General features: G+C 44.1%; 1 protein-coding gene across 1 annotated transcript in view; it reads right to left on the reverse strand.

The window, feature by feature from the left end:
* LOC129869570 (KICSTOR complex protein SZT2-like) overlaps nucleotides 1-13,754 on the reverse strand; it is a 192,353-nt gene that overhangs the window by 48,958 nt on the left and 129,641 nt on the right. Inside the window, 2 exon segments of the mRNA XM_055944087.1 lie at nucleotides 4,829-4,908; nucleotides 7,263-7,521. Coding sequence (XP_055800062.1) covers nucleotides 4,829-4,908; nucleotides 7,263-7,521 — 339 coding nt within the window.

The following is a 13,754-nucleotide window of genomic DNA, read 5'->3' on the forward strand; positions in this document are numbered from 1 at the left end:
TCTACAATCCCATGATGCCTGCTGTAATATCAACTCTACAGTCCCATGACGCCTGCTGTAATGTCAACTCTACAATCCCATGACGCCTGCTGTAATATCAACTCTACAGTCCCATGACGCCTGCTGTAATGTCAACTCTACAATCCCATGATGCCTGCTGTAATTTCAACTCTACAGTCCCATGACGCCTGCTGTAATTTCAACTCTACAGTCCCATGATGCCTGCTTTAAAATCATCTCTACAGTCCCATGATGCCTGCTGTAATGTCCCATGATGCCTGCTGTAATGTCAACTCTACAATCCCATGATGCCTGCTGTAATATCAACTCTACAGTCCCATGACGCCTGCTGTAATGTCAACTCTACAATCCCATGACGCCTGCTGTAATGTCAACTCTACAGTCCCATGATGCCTGCTGTAATGTCAACTCTACAGTCCCATGACGCCTGCTGTAATGTCAACTCTACAGTCCCATGACGCCTGCTGTAATTTCAACTCTACAGTCCCATGATGCCTGCTTTAAAATCATCTCTACAGTCCCATGATGCCTGCTGTAATGTCCCATGATGCCTGCTGTAATGTCAACTCTACAATCCCATGATGCCTGCTGTAATATCAACTCTACAGTCCCATGACGCCTGCTGTAATGTCAACTCTACAATCCCATGACGCCTGCTGTAATATCAACTCTACAGTCCCATGACGCCTGCTGTAATGTCAACTCTACAATCCCATGATGCCTGCTGTAATTTCAACTCTACAGTCCCATGACGCCTGCTGTAATTTCAACTCTACAGTCCCATGATGCCTGCTTTAAAATCATCTCTACAGTCCCATGATGCCTGCTGTAATGTCCCATGATGCCTGCTGTAATGTCAACTCTACAATCCCATGACGCCTGCTGTAATATCAACTCTACAGTCCCATGACGCCTGCTGTAATGTCAACTCTACAATCCCATGACGCCTGCTGTAATATCAACTCTACAGTCCCATGACGCCTGCTGTAATATCAACTCTACAGTCCCATGATGCCTGCTGTAATATCAACTCTACAGTCCCATGATGCCTGCTGTAATATCAACTCTACAGTCCCATGATGCCTGCTGTAATATCAACTCTACAGTCCCATGACGCCTGCTGTAATATCAACTCTACAGTCCCATGATGCCTGCTGTAATATCAACTCTACAGTCCCATGATGCCTGCTGTAATATCAACTCTACAATCCCATGATGCCTGCTGTAATGTCCCACGATGCCTGCTGTAATATCAACTCTACAGTCCCATGATGCCTGCTGTAATATCAACTCTACAGTCCCATGACGCCTGCAGTAATATCAACTCTACAGTCCCACGACGCCTGCTGTAATATCAACTTTACAGTCCCACGACGCCTGCTGTAATATCAACTTTACAGTCCCACGATGCCTGCTGTAATATCAACTCTACAGTCCCATGATGCCTGCTGTAATAACAACTCTACAGTCCCATGACGCCTGCTGTAATGTACCATGATGCCTGCTGTAATATCAACTCTACAGTCCCATGACGCCTGCTGTAATATCAACTCTACAATCGCATGATGCCTGCTGTAATATCAACTCTACAGTCCCATGATGCCTGCTGTAATATCAACTCTACAGTCCCATGAAGCCTGCTGTAACGTCAACTCTACAATCCCATGATGCCTGCTGTAATATCAACTCTACAGTCCCATGATGCCTGCTGTAATGTCAACTCTACAATCCCATGATGCCTGCTGTAATATCAACTCTACAGTCCCATGACGCCTGCTGTAATGTCAACTCTACAATCCCATGACGCCTGCTGTAATATCAACTCTACAGTCCCATGACGCCTGCTGTAATATCAACTCTACAGTCCCATGATGCCTGCTGTAATATCAACTCTACAGTCCCATGATGCCTGCTGTAATATCAACTCTACAATCCCATGATGCCTGCTGTAATGTCCCACGATGCCTGCTGTAATATCAACTCTACAGTAACATGACGCCTGCTGTAATATCAACTCTATAGTCCCACGATGCCTGCTGTAATGTCCCATGATGCCTGCTGTAATAACAACTCTACAGTCCCACGACGCCTGCTGTAATATCAACTCTACAGTCCCATGATGCCTGCTGTAATGTCAACTCTACAGTCCCATGACGCCTGCTGTAATGTACCATGATGCCTGCTGTAATATCAACTCTACAGTCCCATGACGCCTGCTGTAATATCAACTCTACAATCCCATGATGCCTGCTGTAATATCAACTCTACAGTCCCATGATGCCTGCTGTAATATCAACTCTACAGTCCCATGATGCCTGCTGTAACGTCAACTCTACAATCCCATGATGCCTGCTGTAATATCAACTCTACAGTCCCATGATGCCTGCTGTAATGTCAACTCTACAATCCCATGATGCCTGCTGTAATATCAACTCTACAGTCCCATGACGCCTGCTGTAATGTCAACTCTACAATCCCATGACGCCTGCTGTAATATCAACTCTACAGTCCCATGACGCCTGCTGTAATATCAACTCTACAGTCCCATGATGCCTGCTGTAATATCAACTCTACAGTCCCATGATGCCTGCTGTAATATCAACTCTACAATCCCATGATGCCTGCTGTAATGTCCCACGATGCCTGCTGTAATATCAACTCTACAGTCCCATGACGCCTGCAGTAATATCAACTCTACAGTCCCACGACGCCTGCTGTAATATCAACTTTACAGTCCCACGACGCCTGCTGTAATATCAACTTTACAGTCCCACGATGCCTGCTGTAATATCAACTCTACAGTCCCATGATGCCTGCTGTAATATCAACTCTATAGTCCCACGACGCCTGCTGTAATGTCCCATGATGCCTGCTGTAATATCAACTCTACAGTAACATGACGCCTGCTGTAATATCAACTCTATAGTCCCACGATGCCTGCTGTAATGTCCCATGATGCCTGCTGTAATAACAACTCTACAGTCCCACGACGCCTGCTGTAATATCAACTCTACAGTCCCATGATGCCTGCTGTAATGTCAACTCTACAGTCCCATGACGCCTGCTGTAATGTCAACTCTACAGTCCCATGACGCCTGCTGTAATATCAACTCTACAGTCCCATGACGCCTGCTGTAATGTCAACTCTACAGTCCCATGACGCCTGCTGTAATATCAACTCTACAGTCCCATGACGCCTGCTGTAATATCAACTCTACAGTCCCACGAAGCCTGCTGTAATATCAACTCTACAGTCCCACGACGCCTGCTGTAATATCAACTCTACAGTCCCACGATGCCTGCTGTAATGTCCCATGATGCCTGCTGTAATATCAACTCTACAGTCCCACGATGCCTGCTGTAATGTCCCATGATGCCTGCTGTAATGTCAAAGACTACAGTCCCACGATGCCTGCTGTAATATCAACTCTACAGTCCCATGACGCCTGCTGTAATGTCCCATGATGCCTGCTGTAATGTCAACTCTACAGTCCCATGATGCCTGCTGTAATATCAACTCTACAGTCCCACGACGCCTGCTGTAATGTCCCATGATGCCTGCTGTAATATCAACTCTACAGTCCCATGATGCCTGCTGTAATATAAACTCTACAGTCCCATGATGCCTGCTGTAATATCAACTCTACAGTCCCATGATGCCTGCTGTAATATCAACTCTACAGTCCCATGACGCCTGCTGTAATATCAACTCTACAATCCCATGATGCCTGCTGTAATGTCAACTCTAGAATCCCATGATGCCTGCTGTAATATCAACTCTACAGTAACATGACGCCTGCTGTAATATCAACTCTACAGTCCCACGACGCCTGCTGTAATATCAACTCTACAGTCCCATGATGCCTGCTGTAATGTCCCATGATGCCTGCTGTAATAACAACTCTACAGTCCCACGACGCCTGCTGTAATATCAACTCTACAGTCCCATGATGCCTGCTGTAATGTCAACTCTACAGTCCCACGATGCCTGCTGTAATGTCAACTCTACAGTCCCATGACGCCTGCTGTAATATCAACTCTACAGTCCCATGACGCCTGCTGTAATATCAACTCTACAGTCCCATTATGCCTGCTGTAATGTCCCATGATGCCTGCTGTAATATCAACTCTACAGTCCCATGATGCCTGCTGTAATATCAACTCTACAGTCCCACGACGCCTGCTGTAATATCAACTCTACAGTCCCATGATGCCTGCTGTAATTTCAATTTAAGAGTTAAAGTCTCACCTTTAAAGCTCTTTAAATGTTCCTTGCCAGTTTGTAACCTTTGTGAATTAGTTGTAATATTTAAAAGGGGACTACTTATAAATAATATAATATTTATTTCTCTGTGCCAAAGTCCCAGACAAGTAAAACATGGCAAGAGTTAAATATACATCAATTAGCTACAGTGCATAAAACTCCCATCTTCCTGACAGCATAGCAGCTCTTGGATGAATCTTACAAATTTCACACAAGCACTTGCGCCCACATGCAAATGTGTGTAAATGTGTTTCAGATGGAGAGATGCCATTTTCTGAGATTTGAATGAGAGTCGCTGTGTATGTCCACAGGCGTTTGATGTGGAGGGAAACGTCTGTGGCACTCTGGTGTGTCTAAAACGGCTGTGGCACTCTGGTGTGTCTAAAACGGCTGTGGCACTCTGGTGTGTCTAAAACGGCTGTGGCACTCTGGTGTGTCTAAAACGGCTGTGGCACTCTGGTGTGTCTAAAACGGCTGTGGCACTCTGGTGTGTCTAAAACGGCTGTGGCACTCTGGTGTGTCTAAAACGGCTGTGGCACTTACTGAGATGGGCATGTTGGACTGCGCTGACCTCTGCTGCCAAGTCACAAACAGGTTCTCAATCTTCATCTGCTTCTCCATCTCTGTCAACATGGAGATTAACCCACACAAACACTCTTTAGTCACACAGCACAGCGGTGGGGAATGGGGAGAAGTAAGTATGCGTCACAAAAGGCACCTTATTCCTTATATGGCACTACACATAGGGCTCTGGTCAAATGTAGTGCACTATAAAGGGAATAGGGTACCATTTAGGACACCCTAGTGTTCCCAGGGCCATGTAGCACGTGTTAACCATCCCTCACAGCTCAGAGCCAGCAGCTAACAGCTATCAGCCAGGCCTTGAGCCTCCTGCCTGGATCTGCATGGCACTGTCTGTCTCTGTTAGGGCCAAGGACTGACTACCCACATCTCCTCAATAAGTACATTTTACATTTTACATTTTAGTCATTTAGCAGACGCTCTTATCCAGAGCGACTTACAGTAGAGTGCATACATTCTATTACATTTTTACATACTGAGACAAGGATATCCCTACCGGCCAAACCCTCCCTAACCCGGACGACGCTATGCCAATTGTGCGTCGCCCCACGGACCTCCCGGTTGCGGCCGGCTGCGACAGAGCCTGGGCGCGAACCCAACCCAGCCTGGGCGCGAACCCAGAGACTCTGGTGGCGCAGCTAGCACTGCGATGCAGTGCCCTAGACCACTGCGCCACCCGGGAGGCAAAGCTGGCTACTTCATTTCGGTTACTGCCTGCGGATGGACTGGCTCACCTTGTATCAAATGAACATAGCTAGAGCATCTTGTAATTTAAACACCCTCTTTAAACCTTTTACAACACATTGACATTAGGTGTTAAAAAAACATTGCTTTAAAAATCCCCTTAGTTCACAAATAAATATATCATTAACGAAACTGTAAAAAAATGGCATACATACAAGACAACCATTACAAACAAATCAATATACTACATTATAATGTACATTATAATTCAATAGACAGTACAGTATGTACAGTTGAAGTCGAAAGTTTACATACACCTAGGTTGGAGTCATTAAAACTCGTTTTTCAACTTCAATTTCTTGTTAACAAACTATAGTTTTGGCAAGTCGGTTAGGACATCTACTTTGTGCATGACACAAGTCATTTTCCAACAATTGTTTACAGACAGATTATTTCACGGTATCACAATTCCAATGGGTCAGAAGTTTACATACACTAAGTTGACTGTGCCTTTAAACAGCTTGGAAAATTCCAGAAAATTATGTCATGGCTTTAGAAGCTTCTGATAGGCTAATTGACATCATTGGAGGTGTACCTGTGGATGTATTTCAAGGCCTACCTTCAAACTCAGTGCCTCTTTGCTTGACATCATGGGAAAATCTAAAGAAATCAGCCAAGACCTCAGAAGAAAAAATTGGAGACCTCCACAAGTCTGGTTCATCCTAGGGAGCAATTTCCAAATGCATTAAGGTACCACGTTCATCTGTACAAACAATGGTATGCCATGGGACCACGCAGCAGCCGTCATACTGCTCAGGAAGGAGACGCATTCTGTCTCCTAGAGATGAACGTACTTTGGTGCGAAACGTGCAAATCAATCCCAGAACAACAGCAAACGACCTTGTGAAAATGCTGGAGGAAACAGGTACAAAGTACCTATATCCACAGTAAAACGAGTCTTATATTGACATAACCTGAAAGGCCGCTCAGCAAGGAAGAAGCCACTGCTCCAAAACCACCATAAAATAGCCAGACTATGGTTTGCAACTGCACATGGGGACAAAGATCGTACTTTTTGGAGAAATGTCCTTTAGTCTGATGAAACAAAAATTGAACTGTCTGGCCATAATGACCATTGTTATGTTTGGAGGAAAAAGGGGGAGGCTTGCAAGCCGAAGAACACCATCCCAACTGTGAAGCACGGGGGTGGCAGCATCATGTTGTGGGGGTGCTTTGCTGCAGGAGGGACTGGTGCCCTTCACAAAACAGATGGCATCATGAGGAGGGAAAATGATGTGGCTATGTTGAAGCAACATCTCAAGACATCAGTCAGGAAGTTGAAGCTTAGTCGCAAATGGGTCTTCCAAATGGACAATGTGAAACAATTTAAAGGCAATGCTACCAAATACTAATTGAGTGTTTGTAAACTTCTGACCCACTGAGAATGTGATGAAAGAAAGAAATCATTCTCTTTACTACTTTCCTGACATTTCACTGTCTTAAAATAAAGTGGTGATCCTAACTGACCTAAGACAGGGAATTTTTACTAGGATTAAATGTCAAGAATTATGAAAAACTGAGTATAAATGTATTTGGCTAAGGTGTATGTAAACTTCCGACTTCAACTGTACTATTCAGAGAGGTAAGAAGGGTATGAAGTGGATCTGACCTCATACACATGATTAGAGTGTTCATATACAGAGACTCTGACCTCTGCGTTCTGCAGCCTTGACCTCCAGTAGCTGGGTCCCGTGCCGAGCCACCACGTCAGCCCCGTCCTGAGTGCTGGCCAGGGGTCGGCCCGTCCCCAAGTCCCTGAGGGCCTCGTCAAAGGGCACCAGCTCCGAGGGGAAGTGGAGGGGGGCCAGGGAGCGGCCAGAGCTAGACAGCTTGCCCTGGTCCTTGCCGGGCACCGGGCTCCTCAGCAGTGCATCGGCCTCAATGGTCGGGTTGATGAACGGGTTGGACTCCTGCTGGGAGAGAGAGGGAGGAAGTAGATGAGAGGGAGATGTAAAGAGAAGCAGAGAGAAAGGAGAGAGGAAGAGAAGCAGAGAGATACTGTAGCTGGAGAGAGATACTGTAGCTGGAGAGAGATACTGTAGCTGGAGAGAGATACTGGAGAGAGATACTGGAGAGAGATACTGGAGAGAGATACTGGAGAGAGATACTGGAGAGAGATACTGGAGAGAGATACTGGAGAGAGATACTGTAGCTGGAGAGAGATACTGGAGAGAGATACTGTAGCTGGAGAGAGATACTGGAGAGAGATACTGTAGCTGGAGAGAGATACTGGAGAGAGATACTGTAGCTGGAGAGAGGGAGAGAAACTGAGAGGAATTGAAGGAAAGAAGGAGGAGATTAGAGGGGGAGTGACAGAGAAAGAGGAAAATGAGAGATGAGTGAGTGAGGGAGGCGGAGAAGCTGTGAGGTTTTCTCGAAGTTACTAAACAAGTAACTTTCTGGTGAACATAACATGACAATATTTTTTTTATTAAACACACATGAATGATGTACCTCAAACAAGCCAAAGCCATTGGGTTTGAAACTCATATCTGACAAATCAGAATTCCAACTCAATATTCCTCTGTAATAAATTAACTAATTGAAGACAAGTTGTACACACATGGCAAGGTGACTGGGAATATGGCCGAATACAAACAGTGTAGTTATTCCCTCAGTAAATCAATTAAACAGGCAAAACGTCAGTATAGAGACAAAGTGGAGTCGTAATTAAACGGCTCAGACATGAGAAGTACAGTTAAAGTCGGACGTTTACATACACCTTAGCCAAATACATTTAAACTCAGTTTCACAACTACTGACATTTAATCCTTAAAAAAACTCAGTGTTTTTGGTCAGTTAGGATCACCACTTTATTTTAAGATTGTGACATGTCAGAATAATAGTAGAGAGAATGATTTATTTCAGCTTAATTTTTTTCCATCACATTCCCAGTGGGTCAGAAGTTCACATACACTCAATTAGTATTTGGTAGCATTGCCTTTAAATTGTTTCACTTGGGTCAAACGTTTCAGGTAGCCTTCCACAAGCTTCCCACACCAAGTTGGGTGAATTTTGTCCCATTCCTCCTGACAGAGCTGGTGTAACCGAGTCAGGTTTGTAGGCCTCCTTGCTCGCAGACACTTTTTCAGTTCTGCCCAAAAATGTTCTATGGGATTGAGGTCAGGGCTTTGTGATGGCCACTCCAATACCTTGACTTCGTTGTCCTCAAGCCATTTTGCCACAACTTTGGACGTATGCTTGGGGTCATTGTCCATTTGGAAGACCCATTTGTCTTGAGATGTTGCTTCAATATATATACATAACACCATCTATTTTGTGAAGGGCACCAGTCCTTCCTGCAGCAAAGCACACCCACAACATGATGCTGCCACCCCCGTCCATCACGGTTGGGATGGTGTTCTTTGGCTTGCAAGCATCCCCTTTTTTCTCTAAACATAACGATGGTCATTATGGTCAAACAGTTATATTTTTGTTTCATCAGACCAAAAAGTACGATCTTTGTCTCCATGTGCAGCAGCAAACCGTAGTTTGGCTTTTTTATGGCGGTTATGGCGCAGTGGCTTCTTCCTTGCTGAGCGGCCTTTCAGGTTATGGCGATAAAAGACTCATTTTACTGTGGATATAGATACTTTTGTACCCGTTTCCTCCAGCATCTTCACAAGGTCCTTTGCTGCTGTTCTGGGATTGATTTTCACTGTTCGCACCAAAGTACGTTCATCTCTAGGAGACAGAACGTGTCTCCTTCCTGAGCGGTATGACGGCTGTGTGGTCCCATGGTGTTTATACTTGCATACTATTGTTTGTACAGATGAACGTGGTACCTTCATGCGTTTGGGAATTGCTCCTAAGGATGAACCAGACTTGTGGAGGTCTCCAATTTTTTCTTCTGAGGTGTTGGCTGATTTCTTTAGATTTTCCCATGATGTCAAGCAAAGGGCACTGAGTTTGAAGGTAGGTTTGAAATATATCCACAGGTACACCTCCAATTGACTCAAATTATGTCAATTAGTCTATCAGAAGCTTCTAAAGCCATGACATCACTTTCTGGAATTTCCAAGCTGTTTAAAACTTATTATGGCTGCAGGGGCAGTATTGAGTAGCTTGGATGAAAGGTGCCCATAGTAAACTGCCTGCTCCTCAGTCCCAGTTGCTAATATATGCATATTATTATTTTATTTAAATTATATAAGTTTGTAAAACTGTTTGAATTATGTCTGTGAGTATAACAGAACTCATATGGCAGGCAAAATCCTGAGAAGTTCCACTTCCTGTTCAAATTTTTTCTGAGGTGGCAGATTTTCAACCAAGCTCTCATTGAAATTACAGCGAGATATTGATGAGTTTTCACTTCCTACGGCTTCCACTAGATGTCAACAGAACTTTGTCTGATGACTCTAATGTGAAGGGACCGGAATTAGTCAGGTCTGCCACGAGCTGACCATGCTTTCACATGCACATGAGGACCTCCGTTCCACCGCTCTTCTGAAGTCAATCTAATTCTCCGGTTGGAACGTTATTCAAGAAGTATGTTAACAACATTCTAAAGATTGATTCAGTACATCGTTTGACATGTTTCTACTGACTGTTACGGAACTTTTGGACATTTCGTCATGTTATAGTGGACGCGCTTTGTGACTTTGGAATTGTTTACCAAAAGCGCTAACCAAAGTAGCTAATTGGACATAAATAACAGACATTAATCGAACAAATCAAGCATTTATTGTGGACCTGGGATTCCTAGGAATGCATTCTGATGAAGTTCATCAAAGGTAAGGAAACATTTATCATGTATTTTTCGGTTTCTGTTGACCCCAACATGGCGGCTAATTTGGCTATTGTTCTGAGCTCCGTCTCTGGTTATTGCATGATTTCCTTTTTCCGTTAAGTTTTTTTGAAATCTGACACAGCGTTTGCATTAAGGAGAGGTATATCTATAATTCCACGTGTATAACTTGTATTATCATCTTCATTTATGATGAGTATTTCTGTTGAAACGATGTGGCTATGCAAAATCACTTGATGTTTTTGGTACTAGTGAATGTAACGCGCCAATGTAAACTCAGATTTTTTGTTATAAATATGAACTTTATCAAACAAAACATGCATGTATTGTGTAACATGAAGTCCTATGAGTGTCATTTGATGAAGATAATCAAAGGATAGTGATTAATTTTATCTCTATTTCTACTTTTTGTGAAAGCTATCTTTCGCTGGAAAAATGGCTGTGCTTATTGTGGTTTGGTGGTGACCTTACACAATCGTTTGTAGTGCTTTCGCTGAAAAGCATTTTGAAATCGGACACTTGTGGGATAAACAACAAGATTACCTTTAAAATGATATAAAACACATGTATGTTTGAGGAATTTTAATTATGAGATTTCTGTTGTTTGAATTTGGCGCCCTGCACTTTCACTGGCTGTTGTCATATCAATCCCGGTAGCGGGATGCAGCCATAAAAAGTTTTAAAGGCTGAGTCAACTTAGTGCATGTAAACTTCTGACCACCTGGAATTGAGATACAGTGAATTATAAGTGAAATAATCTGTCTGTAAACAATTGTTGGAAAAATTACTTGTGTCATGCACAAAGTAGATGACCTAACCGACTTGTCAATAGCTATAGTTTGTTAACAAGACATTTGTTGAGTGGTTCAAAAACAAGTTAATGACACCAACATAAGTGTATGTAAAATTCCGACTTCAACTGTATATGGCAGGGTCTACGGACAATCACGGATTACAAAAGGAAAACCAGCGACGTCGTGTTTACGGACACCAACGTCTTGCTTCAGACAATCTAAACCCCTTCGCACGCTTTCAGGATAACACAGTGCCACCGACGTGGCCCGCTACCAAGGACTGTGGGCTCTCCGTGTCCGTAGCTGACATGAGTAAGACTTTAAGCGTGTTAACCCTCACAAGGATGCCGGCACAGACGGCATCCCTAGCCGCATCCTCAGAGCATGCGCAGACCAGCTGGCTGGAGTGTTTACGGACATATTCAATTTCTCCCTATCCCATGCTGCTGTCCCCACATGCTTCAAGATGGAACCATTGCTTTCTTGGGTACAGGAACAAAGGTAACTGAATTAAAAGACTATCACCCCATAGCACTCACTTCTGTCATCATGAAGTGCTTTGAGAGACTAGTCAAGGATCATATCACCTCTACCTTACCTGCCACCCAAGACCCACTTAGATTTGCTTACCGCCCCAATAGATCCACAGACGAAAGCCATCGTACTGCCCTATCCCATCTGGACAAGAGGAATACCTACAGTGGGGCAAAAAAGTATTTAGTCAGCCACCAATTGTGTAAGTTCTCCCATTTAAAAAGATGAGAGAGGCCTGTAATTTATCATAGGTATACTTCAACTATGACAGACAAAATGAGAAAAGAAAATCCAGAAAATCACATTGTAGGATTTTTACCAAATTTATTTGCAAATTACGGTGGAAAATAAGTATTTGGTCAATAACAAAAGTTTCTCAATACTTTGTTATATACCCTTTGTTGGCAATGACAGAGGTCAAACGTTTTCTGTAAGTCTTCACAAGGTTTTCACACACTGTTGCTGGTATTTTGGCCCATTCCTCCATGCAGATCTCCTCTAGAGTAGTGATGTTTTGTGGCTGTTGCTGGGCAACACGGACTTTCAACTCCCTCCAAAGATTTTCTATGGGGTTGAGATCTGGAGACTGGCTAGGTCACTCCAGGACCTTGAAATGCTTCTTACGAAGCCACTCCGTTGCCCGGGCGGTGTGTTTGGGATCATTGTCATGCTGAAAGACCCAGCCACGTTTCATCTTCAATGCCCTTGCTGATGGAAGGAGGTTGTCACTCAAAATCTCACGATACATGGCCCCATTCATTCTTTCCTTTACACGGATCAGTCGTCCTGGTTCCTTTGCAGAAAAACATCCCCAAAGCATGTTGTTTCCACCCCCATGCTTCACAGTAGGTATGGTGTTCTTTGGATGCAACTCAGCATTCTTTGTCCTCCAAACACGACGAGTTTAGTTTTTACCAAAAAGTTATATTTTGGTTTCATCTGACCACATGACATTCTCCCAATCTTCTTCTGGATCATCCAAATGCTCTCTAGCAAACTTCAGACGGGCCTGGACATGTACGGGCTTAAGCAGGGGGACACGTCTGGCACTGCAGGATTTGAGTCCCTGGCGGCGTAGTGTGTTACTGATGGTAGGCTTTGTTACTTTGGCCCCAGCTCTCTGCAGGTCATTCACTAGGTCCCCCCGTGTGGTTCTGGGATTTTTGCTCACCGTTCTTGTGATCCTTTTGACCCCACGGGGTGAGATCTTGCGTGGAGCCCCAGATCGAGGGAGATTATCAGTGGTCTTGTATGTCTTCCATTTCCTAATAATTGCTCCCACAGTTGATTTCTTCAAACCAAGCTGCTGACCTATATTGCAGATTCAGTCTTCCCAGCCTGGTGCAGGTCTACAATTTTGTTTCTGGTGTCCTTTGACAGCTCTTTGGTCTTGGCCATAGTGGAGTTTGGAGTGTGACTGTTTGAGGTTGTGGACAGGTGTCTTTTATACTGATAACAAGTTCAAACAGGTGCCATTAATACAGGTAACAAGTGGAGGACAGAGGAGCCTCTTAAAGAAGAAGTTACAGGTCTGTGAGAGCCAGAAATCTTGCTTGTTTGTAGGTGACCAAATACTTATTTTCCACCATAATTTGCAAATAAATTCATAAAATATCCTACAATGTGATTCTCTGGATTTTTTTTCTCATTTTGTCTGTCATAGTTGACGTGTACCTATGAAGAAAATTGCAGGCCTCATCTTTTTAAGTGGGAGAACTTGCACAATTGGTGGCTGACTAAATACTTTTTTGCCCCACTGTATGTAAGAATGTTGTTCAACATCTCCACTTCGCTGATCCTCAACACTGGGGCCCCACAAGGGTGCGTGCTCAGCTCCCTCCTGTACTCCCTGTTCACCCATGACTGCGTGGCCACGCACGCCTCGACACAACAGTAGTAGGCTTGATTACCAACAATGACATGAAAGCCTACAGGGAGGAGGTCAGTGCTCTGGGAGTGTGGTGCCAGGAAAATAACGTCTCACTCAACATCAACAAAACAAAAGGAGCTGATCGTGGACTTCAGGAAACAGCAGAGGGAGCACCCCCCTATCCACATCGACTGGACC

The sequence above is a fragment of the Salvelinus fontinalis genome, chromosome 14 (assembly GCF_029448725.1).
Source record: "Salvelinus fontinalis isolate EN_2023a chromosome 14, ASM2944872v1, whole genome shotgun sequence".
NCBI classification, from domain to species: Eukaryota; Metazoa; Chordata; class Actinopteri; order Salmoniformes; family Salmonidae; genus Salvelinus; species Salvelinus fontinalis.